The sequence below is a fragment of the Arvicola amphibius genome, chromosome 1 (assembly GCF_903992535.2).
Source record: "Arvicola amphibius chromosome 1, mArvAmp1.2, whole genome shotgun sequence".
NCBI lineage: Eukaryota > Metazoa > Chordata > Mammalia > Rodentia > Cricetidae > Arvicola > Arvicola amphibius.
The window spans coordinates 73,345,920-73,369,932 of NC_052047.1; the positions used below are offsets into that span (position 1 = coordinate 73,345,920).

The window sequence follows — 24,013 nt, forward strand, 5'->3', positions numbered from 1 at the left end:
CTTGCTCATGTTCTCCCTCCTTCTGCTCCTCATTTGGACCTTGGGAGCTCAGTCCAGTGCTCCAGTGTGGGTCGCTGTCTCTATCTCCATCCATCACCAGATGAAGGTTCTATGGTGATATGCAAGATATTCATCAGTATGGCTATAGGATAGGGCCATTTCAGGCTCCCTCTCCTCAGCTGTCCAAGGAAATAGCTGGGGACATCTCCTTGGACACTTGGGAACCCCTCTAGAGTCAAGTCTCTTGCATCGACAAAGGAGCTAAAAGTATACAATGGAAGAAAGAAAGCATCTTCAACAAATGGTGCTGGCAGAACTGGATGTCAACCTGTAGAAGAATGAAAATAGATCCATATCTATTACCATGTACAAAACTCAAGTCCAAATAAATTAAAGACCTCAATATTAATCTGAACACACTGAACCTGATAGAAGAGAAAGTGGGAAGTAGTCTACAACACATGGAGGACCACTTCCTACGTATAACCCCAATAACACGTACAATAAGGGCAACATTGAATAAATTGAACCTCCTAAACCTGAGAAGCTTCTGTAAAGCAAAGGACACTGTCATTAAGAAAAAAAGGCAACCTACTGGCTGGGAGAAGATCTTCACCAACCCCACAACAGACAAAGGTCTGATCTTCAAAATGTATAAAGAACTCATGAAACTAGACTTTAAAATGCTAATTAACCCAATTAAAAATAGGGCACTGATCTGAACAGAGAATTCCCAATTGAAGAAGTTCAAATGGCCAAAAGACACTTAAGGTCATGCTCAACCTCCTTAGTAATCAGGGAAATGTAAATCAAAACAACTTTAATATACCATCTTACACCTGTCAGAATGGCTAAAATCGAAAACACCAATGATAGCCTTTGCTGGAGAGGATGTGGAGTAAGGGGTACACTCATCCATTGCTGGTGGGAATGCAAACTTGTGCAACCACTTTGGAAATCAGTGTGGTGGTTTCTCAGGAAATTCGGGATCAACCTACCCCAGGATCCAGCAGTACCACTCCTGGGAATATACCCAAGAAATTCCCTATCATACTACAAAAGCATTTGTTCAACTATGTTCATAGCAGCATTATTTGTAATGGCCAGAACCTGAAAACAACCTAGATGCCCCTCAATGGAAGAATGGATAAAGAAAGTGCGGAATATAAAAACATTAGAGTACTACTCAGTGGTAAAAATCAATGACATCTTGAATTTTGCATGCAAATGGATGGAAATAGAAAACACTATCCTGAGTGAGGTAACCCAGACCCAAGAGGATGAATATAGTATGTACTCACTCATAAGTGGATTCTAGCCATAAATAAAGGACATTGAGCCTATAATTCCTGATCCTAGAGATGCTAAATAAGAAGGTGAACCCAAAGAAAAGCATATAGTTATCCTCCTGGATATTGGAAGTAGACAATTTTTGCCAGGCAAAAATTGAGAACTTGGGGGTGGGGGTAGGGTGGAGGTAAGGGGTGATGAGGAGATAAAAGTGAGAAGGGGAGGATGGGATGGTTGGGATGGAGGAAGGGTGGATACGGAGGCAGGGAAGTAGATATCTTAATCAAGTGTAGTTTTGAAAGAGTTCCTTTGCGAAATGACCGCTGTGCGGCAACTGGAGACCGGTGGCATGGCATAGAGAAAACCGCTAACTTACCTAGTCACCCGGTTTCTGACATTTTAAGAAAAATAGCATTATAAAAGCAATATGGTAATTAGCACAGATAAGCAGATAAAGTTCCAGAAATGTTTGGTAAGACTGTGTTGTGAAATCACCCATGAAATGATTTAGATAAATGCAGTCTCTTCTTAGATCATCTTTCAAAGACTTAAACATCATCAATAGGTGTTGAAAAAGGTAATTAGCCAAAGTTATAGATCGAGGTTATACATATTACTATATTAATATTTATGAAATAGTTGTATTTGAGACTTATGCTGATGAGTAGCTATGTAAGGGCCACAAAATATTGTCCCTTTTTTGGTTTTTATTTCCATTCTGGTTTGGGATTCCTATTTCTTCTCTTTTCCTCTATTCTTCCCTAAGAAGAAGACCCTTAGTTTGGTTGTTTAGTTCTCGGGAAAACATAAATAGTGAGTATAAGACAATTTAGTTATGATTTGGGCAACTGTCACACTATTAAAAGTATTTTTAAAAGCAGAACAAAGGCTGAAGACGAGCTAATCTAGGCTTTTATTTTATAAATTAAGAAACTGAGGGAACAATACCTGCCGCCAATGTGCAGAGAGTTCAGATGAGCCACACCGGAAGTCAGGCATGCTGACAGCTGGCTAGGTCATGTGCTTCTATGGGGCATTTATGGAATTCAAAGCCATCCTAAGCAATCTAGTTATTTTAGTAATACTTATTCCTCAAAGAAACATACATCTGTCTGAGCTTCCCCTGAGGCTCAGTAGATTCATCACACTGGATTGGTTGGTGAACAGTTAGTCATTTATGCCTTTTCATGTCTATGATGTCCAGGGTCATGTCCGGTTTGCAGTAGAGAATAACATCATGCTTCCCTCAGCAGATTAGTTCAGTTCTATCCGTGTCACAGGTTTCCTTCAGTTTATGGAACAGTATTCCTAGTCTTCTCACCCTTCCTGTACTGTCAGACAACAGCCCTGGCACTGACGGCCTCTGTGGAGAAGGTGCCCGCGAGCCTGTGCTCTGCTGGGCTGTTCCGTTTGTGTATCTGACTCCAAGTCCCTTGAGACCTTTATTTATGTACTTAGAGCAAAGTCCTACAACAGAATACAACAGAAATAAAGACTATATTTTATTTCTCATTTTGATTTATTTCATACTATCATCTCTATCAGATTCAATTATAAATATATGAAACACTGGCTGGCATGTGGTTTTCTGGGGGTGCTGAGAATTGAACCGATGGATTTTCATATTCTGGAGACATACTCTACCACTGAACTACTTTCCTAGACCTTCTGATTTGTTCAGAGCACACAGAAAACCCAGGTTTGGAAACTACAAGTGAGATTTGAGACAAAGTCTTTCTCAGTGACCTCAAACTAATGATCCTTCTCACTCAGCATCCAATCATCTGGCTTAGAGGCATTAGTCCCCACATCCAGCCTTTACTATGAAATCCTAAATATCCACCTCAAGTTGATGTGCTGTAATTAAATGAACAGAGAATTTTCTTGTTTGTGTCTCATGAAACTGTACTTTGCTTCCTGAACCTGTATATCATTTTTTGAAAATGATTATGGATAACAAGATGAACATTCAGTTTTGAAATAATCCAGAAAACCGTGAAGAAGAAAATGCAAGTAGCTACAGTCTTAACACATAAATCGTAACTTGCATGTAGGTTAAAAAGGGCTCAGACATTAAAAACCTCTATTTCATCAAGTAGTTTATAGAATACGTAATTATTTATTAAAAGACAACTTTTCACTGAAAGTAACCACACTAAAATTTTAGTTTTTCTTGTTTAGTATTGGTATACTTAAAGGATTTCATTTATTCCACATGGGATATTTTGCGACATTTCATGCTGAATGAATTTTTCCATAAGCACAAGTCTTGATGCTTCTTGTCTTGGGTAATGTGTGCTGCTATGGGCCATGCACACTGCTGATGCTGCAGGGTTGCATCCCCTCCCACCCTTTTAATGGAACTCTCTTCCGGGTCTCTGTGTAAATATTTTCTTTCAAAATATAATGTAATTCCATTTCGATTGCTTTGTTCATTTATAGACTTGAAAAAAATAGCTTCTGTACACTAAGTATTTAGTATGTAATGTGTTCCACTGTTGTACATGTTCAGTGTCCTGATCCAAATCCATACTGCTCTCAAGTCTCAACTCTCTGAATACTGTGTAGATGGAAGTTTCCGTCCCGCCTGGTCTGCCAGGCATTCAGTCCCAAAGAAACACACAGAGGCTTATGTTAATTATAAACTGTTTGGCCAGTCAACTTAGGCTTACTATTAGCTATATCTTACAACTTAATTATTTATAATTCTGGTCTATATTTAGCCACATGGCTTGGTACCCTTTTTTCAGTAAGGCATTTTCATCTTGATTCCTCTGCAACTGGCTGGTGACTTTCTGCCCTTCCTTTTCCCAGATTTCTCTTAGTCTTGTCACTCTGCCTGTACTTCCTGCCTGGCTACTGGCCAATCAATGTTTTATTAAACTAATTACAGTGTACAAGAGCGTTATCCCACAGCAGTACCGACCAGAGGTCACAAGTGGAAATTTCTCTATTTGGTCTCGTATGGGAGCCTCAGACAGAATCAAGACATACTGAAAGGATCGTGTGGGATTATCTTCTGGTGATGCAGATGAGAATAATGTGAAGTGTGAATGGGTTTGGTATTTGGACTTGGGGGCCCATTCCCTTTTCACATAAATCAGTACCCCCAAACTGAAGAACATCTGAAACCTCAAAGGCTTCTTGCCAGGCCCAAACATTTACAGTAAGAGGCACTCAACCTACATTGGGACTTGTCAATTAGTCCCCTGTGTGTTGGACACTAAGTTGTTTCCAGTTTCCTGCCACTGATTTGTGTAAGGTCTAATGAGTCACCTGACTTCACATACTTGGTGGGTTTCCAGGTTTGAATCAACACAGCTCTAGAACTGGAAATGAGAAAATTCAAGAAGACCTATGTTTATCTCACATCAGTGGTTTTCCAGATCTGTCCTTGCACCAGGAATGTGCCATCAGACCCTTTATTGAACACTCAATAATGTTAGAGGCTAACATTATCTGCAATCTCTGTCACTTAGATGAGTTGAGGAGCCAAAATTACTGCCTCCTTTACAATATAGATCAGCTGATTATTTCTAATTTTTCATGAACAGCATAATCAGATGCATTATGAGTATTTTGTTTCGAGCACTCACTTTTATTAACATGAAAACATAATACTCGTGACACATCCATCCTAAGTCTCTGGAATGTCAGGGTTGTAGGTGATGTGAGCATCAGACATGAAGTCCCCAGTTTCAGCTCAGCTCTCTACCAGGTGCTGACATTTGAAGAGTTACAGTCATCTCATCACCGTTCAAAAAAATGTCTTTGGACATATTCCATAAGCAGTTTGATGGTCTGAGTAAATGGGGAATACATAATTGTAGATGTAACTGGAGTCCTTGTATATAATTGCACTCATAAGTCAAATAAGACAATTCATAACAATTTGATCCAGCATTTTTAATTTTGTCTGTTAAATTATTCATATGAATGCTTTTATAAGTTTAGCCATGAATATTTGAATGGCGGTTGATTCATAACTATAAAGTATCTTAGCCTCTTATTTTTCTCATTTACATCCAATTAACTTGTATGGAAAGTAGAGTATTCTCCCTGACAGGAGGCACACCTTTCTTCCACAGACTTCCTGATACTGTCTGATGGATATTTACTGTAATTAGAAGTCAACACAGGGCCTGCTTTGATAGTGTCATAAATATCCTAATAAACCTCATTATGTGGAGGGAAATTATTTTAAAACTCTCTTGTATAATTGAGGAGATGACATTCAGAGAGGTTGTGTAGCTTTTCAAAAGTCACACAGTACGAAGGTAGGTAACAGTGGATTCCCACATAGCTTAGCATACTATGTTGTGCCCAATATTCTTTAAGAACTGAGGGCACTGGCAACCTGCACCCTATCTCCCCATATTTCCCCATCTCGACTTCCACACTCATTTCATCACCAGGGAAAACTTCCTGAGTAGACATGCTCTTTGCTCCTATACAAGCAACATTTAACATTTTTTGCCTTCTGTACACACGCATGAGAAGGTGCTTACTTTGTAAGTCTGGGTGGTCAGATATGATATCAAAAGATGCTGCAGAAAGGTCCATTTGTGGGGTGTGATGACGTTAGAGATGGAAAAGTCACAGGACCTGCCCGGGGCCCTTCAGTACCCTTTGAAGCAAAGCAGAACAAGCCACCCAGGACTTCGATCTCTAGTTGGCTCATGGGTGTAGCTGTCCTAGTCCAACTGCAGGCACAGTGCAAGTATTATGCAGCATCACCGAAGTGACAGCATCATGCTTAGTTCCCTTTTATAGCACTAATGTCCCTGTATTGGCCGAGGTAAGCGTTTTATGACAAGCCGCATCTGGGCCACCATTGACAATGCATTAAATATCACCACAGCCGGACTCAGCAGCAGGGAGGTCAGGATGAGCACATTTGTTTGTCTGAGACTTGGCTTTCTGAAATAGTGCCAGGATACTGGCATTTTTAAAGTTTCCAGATAAATCTGATGTTTATCTTCTACTCCTTATAGCCTGCCTGAACAGTATGATGCGCAGGTCTAACCAAGGGGGTGATGGAGGCATCTTGAGAGCTGGGTATAGGACTGTCCTAGCCTTCCTTTCTGACCACTGTTCACTTCCTGCCCTGCCAGATGCTACAAGAGTACCCTGTGTCATGCTACAGCGGAATGATTATGTCATAAACCGTGGTGATCCGCATCTCCTGCTTTGGCTCTCTGCTTACAAACTCTCTGAACTCTCTCCTTTCTACCCTGTAAGGTTTCCCTATCTGAATCCCAGCACCGTGCTCCACTGCATTGCTTTATTTCTTTATGTGTTCATCCCAACCCTTGTTATGTGTTGTTGGACAGAAATCGCGTACCTAATATCTGCCATAGACAGGGTCATCACTGAGTGCCTTAGACAAACAAAGGAGTAATACAAAATCGCGTATCTAATATCTGCCATAGACAGGGTCATCACTGAGTGCCTTAGACAAACAAAGGAGTAATACAGACATGCAGTGTCACACCGCTATGCCCCGGCTCCCATCTTAACACTATCGCAAATAATTGAGCTTTCAAAAGTGGCTCCTGTTCTGTTTTATCGTAGAGCTAATTTGCTGTTCTTTTACAAACTGCCTTTTACTCTGGCGCTTGTGAACAGGACAATCAGTTCCTACAGCTGTTCTCTGATGTCATTACTTTTACTGCAAAATGCTTTGTACTGGGTTTGTTTTGCTGGAGAACCTTAGGCATTGGGAAAAGTTGCTCCTGGGGAGGGAGGTGATTGAGCAAACTCATCCTTCCCACAGGACCAGGTTGAAGCCTCTGCCCTGCGTTTGCTTCACTTTTGGTCTCTGACAGCTTTGTTTGAGCTACATGTCTGGACTAATAATTCTACTATTCCGGGGTAGGTGTGCAGTGGAGATATAATGCCTGCAGATACTCACCATTGAGGGATGCTTATAGATGACCTGCATGGCACTGGTTCACAGCCCAAACATCCTTTCAGATTCTTATATGGCCCTGGAGGCTCTCCACAGAGGAAGGATGGAGGGACAGGATTAATAAGGGCATGGAACGTTTGGCATCTGTCCCTGGAGCAGAGGCCCTGCCTCAGGATGGAGAACAGCTCTCTTCTCTGCAGGTGAAGGCGGAAAGCACAGGAAGAGCAGGTGCTATGGTTCTTTTTGTTTCCCAACATGTGCACACAATCTTCAACATTCCCAGGAAAGACCCAAATTAAGGGTAGAAGAAGATAGGAGAGATGGAGGGTGGCGAATGGGTGCTAAAGAGAGATCAGCTCTTCAGCTCTGTTTTTCTTAACCAGCTCAGAGTGATTGGACTCCCAGAATCTCTTGCCCCTTTTCTGTCTTTGATGCCTCAGAATTCACCATTCTTCAGGTTTCATTTCAACTTCCAGGTACACTGGAGGAGGTCTTTACGCTGTCCCCCATTCAGAGGCAACGTCAGAGGGAGCACAGAAGTCCTTGGTCCCTGTGTTTAGTGTCTCTAGTCATAGTATAGTCTCCAGAACAGGAATCCAAGAAGCCCAGATGTGGTTGTCTGGATAGAGAAGCTATCCTGTAGTGTGAGGACACCCAAGAGGTGGCCCAGGGTCCCTACAGGTTAAATGGAGACTCATCAGAACCAGGTAAGAGCAAGGAGCCCATCCGTCTGCATCCCACTCACCCCGTCCATCTTTTATCCCCTACAGGTGCCTCTCCTGTGAGGACTCCACCTGTATGGGCCCTGTCTGAGCCCATAGGGGGTTTCCAGCTGCTTCTGGGACAGGCGGTGGCACTCCTGAGGAAGCGGCTACGGCACACGCTACGAGCCTGGAAAAGCACCACCTCAGACCTGCTACTGCCGGTGCTCTTCGTGGCCTTGGCCATGGGCTTGTTCATGGTGCAGCCTCTGGCTATCACGTACCCACCTCTCAAACTGACGCCTGGGCATTATGGGACTGCAGAAACTTACTTTTTCAGGTAAGAGACTCCTTGCTGTGTTTTGGAAGCGACTTTATGACTGTGTGGGTGTACAGTCCCGAGCTGATGATGCCAAACAGCAACGACAACAATTTCTTCTGTTTTTCTAACACCAGATAAAAGTTCTCATATAAGGAGTATGGGGGATAACTCACAAGCTGAGGACTTTCCCTGCCTGGCCAAGTCCCTGGCTTTGGTCCCTAGTCCCTCTCCCTCTCATATCAATGCTTACATTATTTCTGAAGTCAGAATACACAAGAATAATCTAAGAGGTTCTTTTGAGGGCTGACTTACAGTAGCTGATGGACAGGCCTGGATCAATCACTGATTGGCTCCTCACAGCAGCCAAGCATCCCCCATGAAAGAGGACATGAGGCAAAGGGGCTGACACTCCCCAGCAGCCTGACCCTTAGAAAGAAATAGAGGGCTAGGTGTATTCCCAATAGTTGAGCATTTTAGGAAACTATGTATGTTGTATATTATACCAAGCCCTCCACAGTTCTTTTCATGACAAAGGCTTCCAATTGCATCCCTCCCAGCTAGACACTGGATTGCCCAAGCTGAATGGGATCAGAATCATTAGCATTTTCAGGGCTGCCAGGCAGATTTGCTGGTAAAACATTGGGAGGAATTTGTTAATCTATACAGAATTTTCTCAGGGTGCCTAGTTTGTAGTTGAGACAGAAGGACAGAAAATTGTGCATCATCTTTACCTCAGCTTGTCTGTTTTCTCTTTAGAGTCATCTTTAACTCCCTTGTCACACTCCATTTTCTACATGATTAATCGAGGCCCAGGGGTCACCCCTCGTGGGGGAGCCCACATGAACTGATGGCCTTCCACTGGGACCCCCTTCTAAATGCCTCCGTACCTCAGCTCTGGATAAATACTGCATTTTCTCCCCTCCTCCATTGCTCAGCCTCTGAGGTCGGGGCCACAGTGAATGGTTTGCAATAAATAATGATGGGCAAACAGCTCTGTGATATTTTAAGTTGGAGATCTTCAAATAAACCCCAAAGAGATTGAACTGACTGATCCATTTATTTATTTTTTTCAATGAGTTTTCATTTATTTTAAACATAAGTCAGCTTTGTGTTTTACAAACGGTCACTGCAGTTTCTCTGGAAATAGGGCAAATTGGCTCCATGTGTCTTCTTTTTATTATTTCGCAACAGTTTAATTTTTTTTTTTATTTTGGAAACCATGATTCCATTTCTCCCTTCTCTTTCCTGCCTCCAAACTCTCCCATATACTGTCCCTGCTCTCTTTCACATCCACGGACTCTTTTATTTTTACTGCATGCATACATGTGTATGTATACACCTATGTATTCCTAAATACAACCTGTTCAGTGCATTTAATGTTACTTGTATGTAGACTTTCAGGGCTGACAGGGACTGGACAACCAATTGGTATGCTTTTCTCTGGAGAAGGCCACCTTTCTGCTCACAACTTTCCTCAGTTACTTTAGTTGTTTGTATAAGGTTGAGCCCTCATTCTTAATATTTCTGAATAACCTCTATGCTGATTTCCAAAGTGGATGGACTAGTTTACATTCCTACCATCAGTGTTTAAACCTGGCCAGCATTTGTTGTCATTTTCTTAATGACAGTCATTCTGACTGTGGTAAAATGGCATCTTGGTAACAATTTGTACTTCTCTGATGGTTTGCAAAGTTGAACAATTTTTTCATGTCTATTAATCATTCAGATTTCATCTTTAAAGAACGGTCTGCCCATGCCATTAATACATATATTTAGTCTTTTGACTTCTTTATATAGGGTAGCTATCAGTCCTCTATCAAATGAAGAGCCAGGCAGCATTCTTTCCTGTTCTTTAAGCTCCATTTCTTTTTCTGTGCAGAGCCATGAAACCCTGTTTATACATTGTTGACACTGTTTCCTGAGCTATCAGAGTTCTTTTCAGAAAGTTCTTGTCTATGCTTGGGTCTTGAAGACTTCCTACTTATCTCTCCCTAACAGTTTGAGAGTTTCTGGTCTTACATTAAGATCCTTGGTGAGTTTAGAGTAATATTTACCAGGTAAGTAATAGATACACAGTTTTATTCTTCTATATGTGAATACCCAGTTTTTTTAAAACCATCTGTTGAAGAGGCTGTGTTTCCTTGAATTTATGTTGAATGTTTTATTGGCATCCTGGCCAAAATCAAATGCTGATACCTTTGTGGGCTTTTGTCTTTGTCTTTTACTCTATCTGGTTGTCCTTTATTCTATCATGACTGATTTTGTTCAATAATGCACTGATTTTGTACCTATGGCTCAGGAATATAACTTGATATCAGGTATGGTGAGAACTCTAAATTTCTCCTTTACCACAGTATTTTTTTATGATTCTATATGATTTTCATATTTACTCTTTTTTTCTATTTTTGTGACTGGTATAAGAATTTCAAGGGTGATTGTATTGAATCTGTAGATTTATTTTAATAGGATGACCATTTCTCCAGTATTAATTCTTCACGAGAGTGGAAGTTCCTTCCTTCTAGTATCTTCTTGAATATTTTTCTTTAGTGCTTTACTCTTTTCATTGTAAAGGTCTTTTACTTCCTTGGTTAGTTTTAAAACCAAGTTTTTGTTTGTTTTTCTGTTATTTTGAGAAATGTAAATGACATTGATTTTATAATTTATTTCTTAGTATGTTTGCCATTGACATATAAGGTGCCTGCTGATTTTTGTATATTAATTCTGAGTCTGCCTACTACTTGTCAAAAGTATTATGAGCGCTAAGAGTTTCCTGGGTGAGTTCTCAGGGTTTCTTATATACCAAATCATATCATCTGCATAGTAAGGTTACTTTGATTTCTTCCTTTTGTAATTTTATTTCTGTATTTACTTCTCTTTCCAGACTACTTTAGCTAAATCTTCAAGTACTATATTAAATAATAGTAGACAAAATAAGCACCCCTTTCATATTCCTAATTTTAGCTGGAATACTTTCAGGGTTTTCTCTGTTTAGTATAATATTCACTGTAGGTTCATTACCAATAGCCTTTACTCACTGGATTATGGTCAAATTCTCAGTGGTCAGCTCCTTAATGAAAACAGAGTCTTTTGAACCCAGCCAGAAGTCATCAGTTGTGGAGAGCTACACTTCAGATCCTTATCCTAATTTTTAAGAGTTCTATTCCATGACTTTCTGACTAAGCTATTACTTTTGTGAGGGGTGGGGTGGAGATAAGGGTTGTCACTTAGGCTTTCTATGTCTTATTTCTCAACTGCGAGTCTGCAGTCACCAATATCATGTCAAAAGTGGATTCCTTGCCTTTACTATCAGCAAGAGCATGGATTATACATGGTCTCCAGTATCACCAAGTGCCACTGACCTCAGCATGGTCTCTAGTAGTGATAAAGACCATGAACACCATCATAGCTCTCGACAGTAGCACAGAACAAGAACATCAACATGGCCTCAGGTGGCCCAATCAGCTTTACATGCAGATATTCATTGCAACACATCATTGGAAAGGTTCTGTGTGAGCTCCTGGCTGCTACATACTTCCCTGCCCTCAATGCCTGTTGTCCTGAGGCTTTCTGGTCTTGACCTTTGTGCTTATAGGCTACTGCTCTTTACTTGGGGTCTCCCAGCAAGGTGAGTAGCATGGGCTGCAGCCACAGTGACTCCATGCTGTGGTACCAGGCGGTGGACCTAAGACCAGCCTTATTCAGTTAGGACATGTTTCCGTGGGAGCTCCAGGCCCCTGCACACTACCCTGTCTTCAGTGCCTCTCTCACCACAGCTCACCTAGCATGACTGCTGTGCTGGTAGGATGTGGGCAGCTTTCCTGCCCTTTCCGTCTCCCAGCAGGACAAGCAGCACCGGTCACAGTACAGTGACTTGATGCTAGAAGCTGGCTGGCAGACCAGGACCAGCCCTATTCAGTATTGACCTGTTTCTGTGGGAACTCCATGACGATGCACAATACCTGTTGTTGGCACTGGCAGCCCATGGCTCATTGGATATGATCTTTGTGCTCACAACCTGCTAACTGAGACATAGCAGTGAAGGGATTTGCTGTGTATGAATGATGTTCTGCCATCTTTCTTTCTAATTTCTTGGGTCCAGTCTTTAAGAGCACCGTTCCATAAGACGTGGATTTTCTTCTTATATGTTTAGAGCTACTGAGGACACTTTGGACTCCTTTTATGCCCCCATGTTGCCCTTTGGAAACTCCATTTGTCCCGCAGACTCCTTGGAGATCCACAATGGGTGCTGGCAACTGAAGTCACCCTTGTTTTCTCCCTCTCTGATTTTTTAAAGCAGGCATCTGTAGATCTAAGCTTTATTTTCAGTTTATTTTGGGTTTTGCTATGTTGTATTTTCAGTTTCATTCAATGATAGGACTAGTTTTCTTATTGATTTCTCCAATGAATTATTAATTAAATAGTGTGCTGTTTAATCCTATGAGTTTGTGCATTTTCTGTGGATTTCTTTGCTGTTGCTGTTGTTTTACCTAATTGTTTTTGTTTCTTGATTTTTATTCATTAGATCTTACTTTGTGTTATGATCTACTTCATGGAAAGTTCTATATATTGCTTATGGTGTTTATTCTCAGCATTTGCATGAGATATTCTATAAATGTCTGCTCTGTTGTTTGATCTATGATGCCTCTTAGCTCATGTTTCTCTATAGATAAGGTGAACCATATGTTGGTGAGAATTGAATATTAAAGTTGCTGGTATTAATCTGCGTCTTTACATCCAGTGTTTGTTTTATGAAATTGTGTGTGTTCATTGCATATTCATTTAGAATTGAAATAACCTTTTGCTGGATTGTTTCTTTAGTCAGTATGAACTTACTTTATGACTAATTTTTATTTTGCCACATATGAACAGGACCCTTGTTTGCTTTATTGTTCTATGGCCTTAGAATTTCTTTTTCACTTTTATTTTATTTTTACCTTGAGGTCTTTGAGGTTGAGTTACATGTGTTGGAGATAGCAAATAGATGGAGCCTCATGGTTAACAAAATCCTTGTGGCCTCATGGATGTGTCCATCTTTTCCTTGACTGTGAAAGAGTTCTTCAAGTATCATTTGTAGGACTTCCTTAGTGGCCACGGATTCTTCTAGTTTCTATTTATTATGGAATATATTTTTTAAAATCTTCAATTGGTACAGGTAGCTTTGCTGAATATAATAATATAAGTTTGTGTATTTTGTCTTTCAGAGTGTTAAGCCCACCTGTGATTCTTATGTGTGATCTTTGTATTGTGCCCTCAAATCCCATGTTCTGTTTCTACCTTATTAATTATCTGTGTGTTTGTCTAAATGTTCCATTTCTTCTACTTTGTCTTCAATCTGTGACAGTATCTCTTCTCCTCAGTCCACTCTGTGAGGCTTTCCACAGGAATTTCATTGGACTCATTATAGTTGACATTTCCATTTCAGCTTATTTTTTCAATAAGTTTGCTTTTTCCCCATGAAATTTACTTTTATATACTTCCATATTGACATCCTTATCTCATGCTTGTGTTCTTCTTGTATGCTTTTATGTGTTTGTGTCCTATTAGATTTCTTTGAACATACTTATAATCATTCTTTTAGATTCTTTATCTAGGATTTTATCAAACGCACCCTTATTGGATAGCATTACTGTGTGGGATCAATAATGTTTTGAGGAGTAATAATGCTAAAAATTCTTTGAATATTCATGTACTTAGTTTTTTCTTTGTAACTATACATCTGAGAAAAGGCTGTTGGTAAGATAAAAGAAATCAACCATATTCTTTCAGTGGATATGTCTTTAGTGTTCTTGTGGGAATGATTTGTAGTATACCTGATGTATTGTTTCTCTTCCTCGGGCTGAGGATCTATCTCAATTACTCTGTCCTCAACCCACATGCTTGTGGCACCAGGATTCGTACCCAGTATGCCCTCGTGTAAAAATACAACAAAAGTCAATTAAGGAGAAATTGTCCTTTCAATTGAACCATTGTATGAAGGAAAGGAACAGCTGTAGTGGAGTGTCTACTAGATATTAGTTCCGGGTGTATGTGGGAAAGAAGAAAAGCAGAGTAAGACAAGTGGTTAGTATGGGAAAAAACACAGGGCGTAAACTACAGTAAGAAAAGCCGGGCGGTGGTGGTGCACGCCTTTAATCCCAGCACTCGGGAGGCAGAGGCAGGCGGATCTCTGTGAGTTCGAGGCCAGCCTGGTCTACAAGAGCTAGTTCCAGGACGGGCTCTTAAAAAAAAGCTGCAGAGAAACCCTATCTCGAAAAACCAAAAACAAACAAACAAACAAAAAAACTACAGTAAGAACAGTGAGGGAAATGAGGCGTCTCAGGATGAAGGTATAATGAGAGGAGAAAGATGGGAAGGGTTGCAGACAACCGCAACCATCCCAGCTCTTAGGAATGTAAGGTAGAGGGACTCCTTTCCCCTCAAACCAGAGAAACTTTATCTTTTGGGAAAGCCTATCAAAAGGGATCAAAAAGGGGGAAAAGGAAGAAAAAGGAAGGAAGAAAGAGAAGGAAAAAAGGAAGGAAGGAAGACAGGGAAAAGTAAAGGGAACAGAAACGGTGAAGAGCACAGGTGGCCCTCTAAATACATACCGGATATTAAATATATCAAATAAAGAAAAAATGGGAAAGGACGAGACAGATCTAAGGCCTTAGAGTAAATATAGTTACCCTCCTGGCTGCTGGATCTAATTTTGACTCTTTTGATTCCCTTGGGTGTCAGCTGTATCTTGTGTCTTCTTTTACAGGTTGTAGCACAGATGTCACACACACATTGATGTGTGTGTGTGTGTGTGTGTGTGTGTGTGTGTGATTGTATTGATTGAAATGATGGTCACAGCTCTGGATGGTGTTTTACATGGTTCTGTTAGTGAGAGATGCTTCACAGGTCAGGTTGTAAATGCTGGTTTCAGCCCTGGGCCTTCTCAGTGTCTGGTACCTGCTTTGACTCTGGCTTCAGTTGGATTTCTACCTTGGTCTGTTTCTCCCCTGCTCTTCAGAAGTGTCCTGCTGGCCAGGTTCTAGTGCGGAGTCCTATTGTGTTCGCTCTGGTTCCCACAGCGTGTTATACAAGGAAGGTCTAGGGTGGCCAGCAACTGATTTACTATAATAGGAGTCTTTTGAAGACTGGAATCTCACAGGGCCAGCAAGATAACTTAGTGGGTAAAGACACTTGCTACCAAGCTAGATGACTTGATTTTGGTCTTCAGAACCCGCATCATGGAAGTAGAGAATTGATTCCCATAAATTGTCTACTCATGGTTTATGAGACTCCCTAAACAATAAATGTTATAAATTAAATTAAATTTGAAACTGGCAATCCTCCCACTACTCTGGTTGAGTGAGAAGAAAGGGTTTTCTACACCTCCTCTTCTGCTGATGCTCTAGCTGTTGCAAGCCTTTTCTCCTCTTTTTCATCAACTAAAATGTGTGTCATTGGAAGGGCAGAACAGTTTTTCTGAGATCTTCTGTCTTAAGCCCTGGCTTGGTCACCATCAACTGCTGTCCTCCCTGTCCCTGGGAGGAATGAACTCCACAAACCAGCTAATCATTCCAAGGTGGAGGACTTTGAACTTCTATTTTGTTCTGCTCTGTACAAGTCACCATGTCCCCTTGCTACTGAAACTAGAGATCTTTTTAACTTTATTTATTTAGACTATTAACTTTCTCCAGTGTATTCCCTGACATTCTAACCAACTGTATCTGTATATTATCTGCCTTCTTACAAGTCTTCTATATTTTAGAAAATTTCCAATTCTGAACTTTAATCCACTGAAATATATCCCACTAAAAATTATTACAATTTTAAGAAGTTTGACCTATCCTTGTTTTTATATTTCTTCACCTCCAGACATTTATTACAGATGATGTAAAAAACTTACCAGCTTTTTTCTAATGTTTGTTTCTGTATCTTCCTTCAATATGACATGAATGTATTACTGCTGATTCTATCTTTGGCAAGACAGTATAGTAACAGTGACCTTGTACTTATCTTAAGTAATAAATAGACTTGAGGCCTATGGCCAGCAAACGAAACACCATCATTCAATGTGGGCTTTAAACCCAGGTTCAATTCTTCTTCCTATGGAAGTGTGATTCAAGGACATGTGGAAGACAAAGGATGTAAATATAGATTGCGTTTTTGTATTGCTGTGTAATAGGATGAATATTTGTGCCAAGCTCCAGCTCCAGTGTGGAGAAAATACTTTTATTGATTTTAATAAATTAACATAATATGGCATTATATTAGGAAGCCTTTAGAATTTGATTTTAAGCCCGTGAAAATATGTGGAAATGCTTAGAGAATTAATTGGAAATATCTAAAAAATAATTTGCTTTGACTAGAAACACATCCAAATACATAAGTGTGGATGCAAAAGCTGTTCTTGAAGACATTTCTTGGTTCCATCCTTGCTTGTGGCCTTGATTGCAAAAGCACTGGGAAATTAGCTTTATCTGGTGCTCTGGGAAGTGTTAGCCCAATCTGCTTGACTAGTGTGAGGGGTTACTGCTCTCCTTGGGATTTCCTAATGGTACTTCGTCTCCTCTCTATCAACAGCAGTGGAAGCCATGGCGTGGACCTCGCCCACGTGCTTCTGCGCAAGTTTGGAGATAAGGATCCTTTCTGTGCTGATGGTCAGCTGTAAGTATCTGGTACCCTCTGCACAGCAGAGATCCCAACATCCGAATTGCAGGAGACTGGAGTGCTGCTTCCCTTTAGGATGGGGTAGTCCATGTTCCAAATTAGGCTACATGGAGCGAAAGTCAGCTTTGGGTCTTCCCTTTAGGATGGGGTAGTCCATGTTCCAAATTAGACTACATGGAGCAAAAGTCACCAATGGGTCTTTCTAATGGGTCTCATTGTATGGAATGGCCAGAAATAAACTGCCTAATTATCCCTTTCTAACCTTCATAGACATTTGCTCGGTAAGACTGTAAAAGATAGTAGTGTTCATGTGACATGAGAAAACTCATAGCTTAAAGGTCTTGCATAGCAGTTAAACATGAATTATGTGTTAACTATTATTTGTTTTGTAGAGAAAGCTTATACATATTAAGATATCATTTTAAAGTTAAAGGTAACACATGCACACATAGAAATTCTGAACATGTGGTGGTTTTCTTTCTGTGTCTGGCTTATTTCACTGTTTACAAGTGGTTCTACTGGCATTGCTACATGATTTAATTTTTTATGGCTGGATAATATTCTACCATGTGTCCATGCCACACATTTTGTGATTCATTTAGTAGGGTAATACAAATCAGGAACTGCAAACACAACAGCTTTTCTGTAGTAATCAAAATGAAAGAGTAGTCACTGCCCTTACCCACAGCAGTCACCACAGACATGCCATTTAAGCTTAGAAGGTTTTGGTTTCTTACTATAGTAGGAATCTTCATCTAGCTTACCTATTTTGGGAAAATTGAATAATAACAGGCTTGCTGGGAATGTATGTCAAGGTACCTGGCAATGCATACATGTTCAGATATTAGTTATTATTATTATTGTTATTATTATTATATTGTTATTTCACTTCTGATTTGGAATCTCAAATATCCCAGGCTGACCTCAAACTTAACATGTAGCTGAGTCTAACTTTGACCTCCTGAGCCTCCTCAGTGCTGGGATCAAAGATGTGTGCCTCCATGCTTGGAAGGGTGCTACCATGAATGACTTTGAAATTCACAGCTTCCAGAGTGCTTTTGCTTCTCCTGGTCTATTTAAATCCCACCCAAACCCTGAGATATATGGGAGACAGCTTCTTCTCTTACATGAGGAAACTGAACTTTAGAAAAAGTTTATAATTTTCCAAGGCAGTAAGTGGGAAGAGTTCCACCTGTAGTTACCCCAACACTTTGACAATCTCTGCATCCATCTTCCTTATTGCATCCTCTGGATTGTAGTGTTGCTATTTTATGCTTATGGATAAATGGTCACTTGTCGTTTTTCTTAATTTGCTTATTGAGATTCTCATATAATTACTATATTTATTCCTTCCATTTCCTCCCTTCATGCTCTCCCCTCTGTTCCTCCTTCTCCTTCTTCCCTTTCTAATTTATAGCATCTGCTTTCATGAATTGTCATTGTGTGTGTGTGTGTATTCCTAATTATAATGTTCCCAGTGTTGTGAGATATTTGTTTATACCTTGTAAAGATATATCACTGTGATTGGTTTAATAAAAATCTAAATGGTTAATAGCTAGGCAAGAAGGAGGTCTAGCAAGGACTTATGGACAGAGAGAGCTGGGGGAGGGGAAAGGTAGAGTCTTCAGACAGATGCAGAGTAAGCAGGATAGGCAGTACAGAATAAAGGCAAATTAACCACATAAAAGAATGTAGATTAAAAGGTACAGGTTAATATAAAATGTAAGAACTAGTTAGGAATAAACCTAAGCTAAGGCTAAGCTTTCATAATTAATGAATCTCCAGTTGTTTTTTGTGAGCTGGCAGTCCAAAGAAAAATTCTTCTACATAATCAGTCTATACAGTGTTACTTGTATGTATGTTTTCAGGGCTGACCATTTGGTATTGGATAACCCACTGATGTATTCTTTCCTGGGAAAGCCTTTCTCCCACTCTCAGCATTCCTTAATTGTGTATAGGGTTGAGGCTTTGTGGACTTTCCCCTGTCTGATTTGGTTTGCCGTTGTTCAGCTCATGTTTGGGTAGACTTGGTTGATGAGACTTAATGAGGTAAAACATATATCTGTGTTTAAAATGTGGGATCATTATTTACAAATGTTCATGTTGCATGTAAGTGATAATCTCAAGCCAATTAGCTGTAGCTAATTAAGGACATCACCATCTTCACATAGCCTTTTAAGCCCATGAAATTAGAACTATGACTGAGGTTTTGCATTTTTAATTTAAATTTATTTATTTATTTATTTATGTGCATTGGGGTTTTGCCTATATGTATGTCTATGTACGCGTATCAGATCCCCTGGTACTAGAGTTACAGACAGTTGTGAATGCCATGTGGGTGCTAGGAATTGAATCCAAGTCTTTTAGAAGAGCAGCCAGTGTTCTCAACCATTGAACCATCCCTCTAGTCCCCAATTTTGCATGTTTAAATTCTCAATTTTTATTGTTAGTTTTTTGACAATTTCATACAGTTACAAAATACACTCCTTTTTCTATTCTCACCTCATCCTCCCCACTCCCTAACTGACCCTTCTTCTCCATGCCTGTCTCTTTCCAAGATTTGCGACTTTAGGGTTTGACCCATTTAGCTTAGCCAGGGCCACCAGTGTGACCTCTGGATTGGACCTTTATGTAGAAAACTGGTGAGAGTTACCAGTAAGTACGTGACTGAAGACAATGAGTCCCCTTCCTTCAACTTATTAATAGAAAACAGCTCAACAGTGAGGAGTAGGGCTACCACATTTTACACACACACACACACACACACACACACACACACACACTATACATATATGCATACATGCATATATATTTGCAATCACTTATTAAGCAGCAGCTAGTAGAGTCTATGTTATGGAAGTAGACACTCTATTAGTGATTGTTAGATCCTGGGAAGCGTAGTCAGAGGAAGAATGGAGAGAGCTTAGGTATGTGGTTAGGTGACAAACATAATTTCTAATGATATGGTGACAACTAAGTCAAAACAGTTTCTAAAGCATTTTTATTCTTCCCAATTCAAAGAAACGATAAGTATTTCTGATGATGGTTAAAACTCCAAGTTTGGTCTCTACACATTATGCATATGTATTACAATATCACATGTTAGGCTGGGGAGGCAGCTCAGTGGGTAAGAGTACTTGTTGTGCAAGCATGAGGACATGAACTTGAATACCTCCCTGGACCCATGTGGAAAAAAAGAGCTAGGCATGAGTGTGTATGCCTGCAACTCTAGTATTTAGGAGTAAAGAAGATAGGTTTTCAAACTTCATTGGCCAGTCAAAATACAAAATAGCAAACACTGAGTTACCAGCTCAAGGAGAGACCATCTTTCAAGGGAATACAGAGCCAAAGAAGAATATAGCCCTTGCCCTCCTCTGATCTCTGTGTGTTTATACAAGGGTCCGTGCATACTTGCACACTTACATACATTCAACAAATATGTAAGAACAGAAACACACACACACACACAAATTTCACTGCACATCATAGGTATATGCCCATTGAAATTTAAAGATGAAAGGCCATCCTGTCAATATGTGCTAGTTGCTTTGAAGAAAGCTTTTCAGGGCTCTGCTAGCCACATTGACAGGGATGACTGGCTCTGGATCCTACTAAAGCATGCCTTGCTTCATAAGTGGTTCCCTTGCTTTATTTCCTCTAACTGTTTTTCCTGGAGGATCTACTGAGAATCAAGTATTATTAGAGGGACCAAGATTAATGCAAAGAATCAATTCTAAGAAATTTGTAATTACAAATTGAGCAAGCGAGGCTACAGTTAAAAGCCATGATAGTATCCTGGATGTTACACGTCTGTCTTTTCAGTGATAAGTGTAGAGACCCAGACAAAGACATTAGGAATATTTCTTCTAGTTTACGATGACGTATTTTGCCAATTAGTCATGTTGGTAATTAGCTGAGACTGGCTAACCATTAATGGCCTCAGTGTGGAAGAATGAAGAGAAAATTAATTGTGTTGTTTCACTTTACTTCTCTCTTGAGGCACAAAGTGATTTATTCTGTGAAGGGTTCAGTGGCAGTGTTTTCATTTTCTCTTCTGTAATAAAAACACCCAAGGTGTAAAATACACATACCTCTGAGGAACAGAAAGGAGAGCACATCTATGGCCTAATGCTGTATCAAGGAAAGAATGATTAGCAGAAAAATAGAGCAATTTTTTTAATCTAGTCTCTCAAAAAGAAAGCACCCAGGTTAAATCAATGGTTTATGAGTGGCAGAACATAGTCACAAGCTCATCTTTTTTAGCGTGATGCCAGTGCCCCCACCCAGTCTCTACCTCCCTTCCCTAATCTAGAGCTGGTGCTCAGGGAGCTAGCAGGTTTGGTGGTAGAGGTAGTCCCTGAGGCCTGGCACCACTTCTGACCAAGCTCATCTGTGAAGATGAATGTGAAGATTAAGGGTAGAAAGTATTTGAGGCATCAAGGTGCAGGCAAAGAACTCACCTGGATACCAGGCTGCCTCAATCAGATCTCAGCCTCACTGACTATGTGACCTGGACAGCTTACTCAACCTCTGTCTGCCCCAGTTGACATCCATGTCCTTGCCCTTCCACAGAAATAACCTTTATTCCAAATAATGAGGTGATCCCCATGGAGCCTCCTTTCCCTTTAAACAAGTGCATGTCCCAGAATGCTGTTTTTGAGGAGGAAGGTCTTTATGGCACCTGTCCCTCTTTTTGAGATTTAAGATGTATACTATGCTATTCAAAACTCCAGGCATCCATATAGTGCAGAGACCTGTTCAACCCAAATGTTAAAAACCTCTGGATCATGTTCAAATCCCATTGACTCAGAAACAGTGTTGTTGTGATTGTGTCCTACAAAACACATTAGGGATGTTCTCTGAGAACTCAAAGTATGTTTAAATTTATATTATCTTGAAAGAAATTTACAAAGGCATGTGTGTCTGATGTCTAACAGGCAATTTCGTCTGCCTGACTCCCTTATGAATGCTCACAGAGATTCACAGAAAACCTTTGGATACAAAAATTGTTGGAGGCTGAGATGCTCAAAAACAAAAATCTGTTAAAGATTGTCTTGGATTAGCATTCAAATATCAGGGCTTTTTCTCTCTATCAAAGGAAGCTCAGAAATAAGAGAAGATTAAGAAGGGGCAATGTGGACTTTAGAAACAATTCATTAAACTATATATGTTGTATTACTCCCCTTCCGTGGCTATAGTGTAATCCTTCCGAACTAAAGACCATGACCTATTTTTGTGTGTGTGTGTTGAATTAAACAAGCTTTATCTTCTATCTGACAGGTTTTTTTTTTCATAAAGGGAGATTTGAGAGAATAGTCCCAAATGGCTTTTTTGTATAGGCTTCAAACTGCAAGGATAGAGGTTTCCAAGGGTGTTTGGCTATATATTAACTTGGCAGACCATCTCAAAATTATTTGGAAGAATATCTTTGTCAGGGTGGAGGTCAGAGTATAGTGTGTGGAACATGTCAAATTTCAAAAACATGGGTTTTGATATAGTCATACTTAAATTTTACAGAAAACAAGAATGGACTTATTCTGACAAAAAGGCTTATAATCTTAAGATTGAGTCATATTGGCCAATCTATAGCAAAATACTTGAGGCTGGACACTGTTTTTAGAAAAATAGGTTTACTCAGTTCTGAGTTTTATCTTGGCAGAAGAACATGGTATGAGCACCCGTGTGGCTCTGGTGAGCAGCCTGAGGGTTAATTTGACAATGGCGGGCTGCATGTGAAAGAGACACGTGACAAGGGAGATAGTCAGGGATGCAGCGCCAGGCGCTGACTGCTTACAGCCTGCACCCTCCCAGGCTGATTCCCATGGGAGCAATATAAGTCCATGCCAAGGCTTCCTGGCCCTCCTTACACTAGGACTTCCTTCCCTAATGGTCTGCGCTTCTCAACACCACTGCTCTGAGAAGAGACATAGGTTCTGCAGGAGAGGCCACATCCACACCACAGCACTCAATACCTGTCATCCTAAGCAACTGCAGCAAAAGGACCACCTGTTGGGTGGGAGAGGCAGTGTCATTTTTTTTAAGCACAAGTAATCGGATTATAGGCATCTGGTTAAAAAGAATGCAACTCCCTTAGGCATTGTTTCCATATTAACCTAGGAATCCCAAACTGGAATCTCCATGAGCTAATCATAAAATAAAAATAATAATAAAGAAGTCCATAATTGCTTTTAGTATTTAGGAAATTGTATAGAAATTGTATTTGCCAGCTGGGTTAACAGAACTGATAAGCGTCCTTCCATTGGATTGGCTTTTCCAACATGGCGTCATCAGCCCTTCTGCCTTCCACTGGAGCAATAAACCTGTACAGAGAGCCTGGGCTTGGGGTTCAGCTCGGCAGGCCAGCCCTTCTGCTGTGTGACCCCCTCACCCCCAGCTAATGGTGCAAGCTCTTAAAGCTGCTACCCTGGCCTTGAGGTTCTGAAAAGTAGGGCGAGGAGAGAATATGGTAAAAAGCCTAGCTGGCACCTGTGGGTGAGTAAATGGTAATTTCACCTTCTCTCTCGGTATTTGAGTAGTTCAGACCATCTATACTGAAGTAAAATTTGACTTAAAATTATTGTAAAAATAAAACTTAATGTCTGGGATCTCAAGGATAAAAATCTACAGAGAAAAGGAACATGAAAGCGTTTCTACAGCCAGCTAGATGGTTCAGTGGATAGAAGTGCTTGCGGCCAAGCTGAAAGTCTTGAGCTTGATCCCCTGAGACCCACATGGTGGAAGACTAGTGTTAACTCCCACAATGGTTCTCTGCCTTTCACACATGCATTATAGCATGCACACACACACACACACCACACACACACACACACACACACACACACACACACACACACACACAAATAAGTAAATGAAGGAAACAATCCAAGAGTTGTTTACTCGTTGCTATTCGCTAGCTATCGCAATCTGTCTATCTGTGGTAATTTAATTGTAGCTTTTCTATAAATGATTAAGTTACTAAGATATGCCAGAAATGAATGAACAGGTCAATTTAATGCAATTAAGAAGCAATTACTAGTTGATTCTTGGTATCTGGCTATGATCTGAGAGTTTTGCAGACCGCCAACAGCCACAGCTCTGGGAAGCCCCAGAGCCCCAGAGCATGCTCAGTGTGAGCAGCCAGCTAATCCC

General features: G+C 40.4%; 1 protein-coding gene across 1 annotated transcript in view; it reads left to right on the forward strand.

Moving 5' to 3' along the window:
* Nucleotides 1-24,013, forward strand: part of Abca13 (ATP binding cassette subfamily A member 13) — a 395,665-nt gene that overhangs the window by 229,397 nt on the left and 142,255 nt on the right. The window contains 2 exon segments of the mRNA XM_038325545.1: nucleotides 7,972-8,242; nucleotides 16,778-16,861. Of these exon segments, the coding sequence (XP_038181473.1) occupies nucleotides 7,972-8,242; nucleotides 16,778-16,861 (355 nt within the window).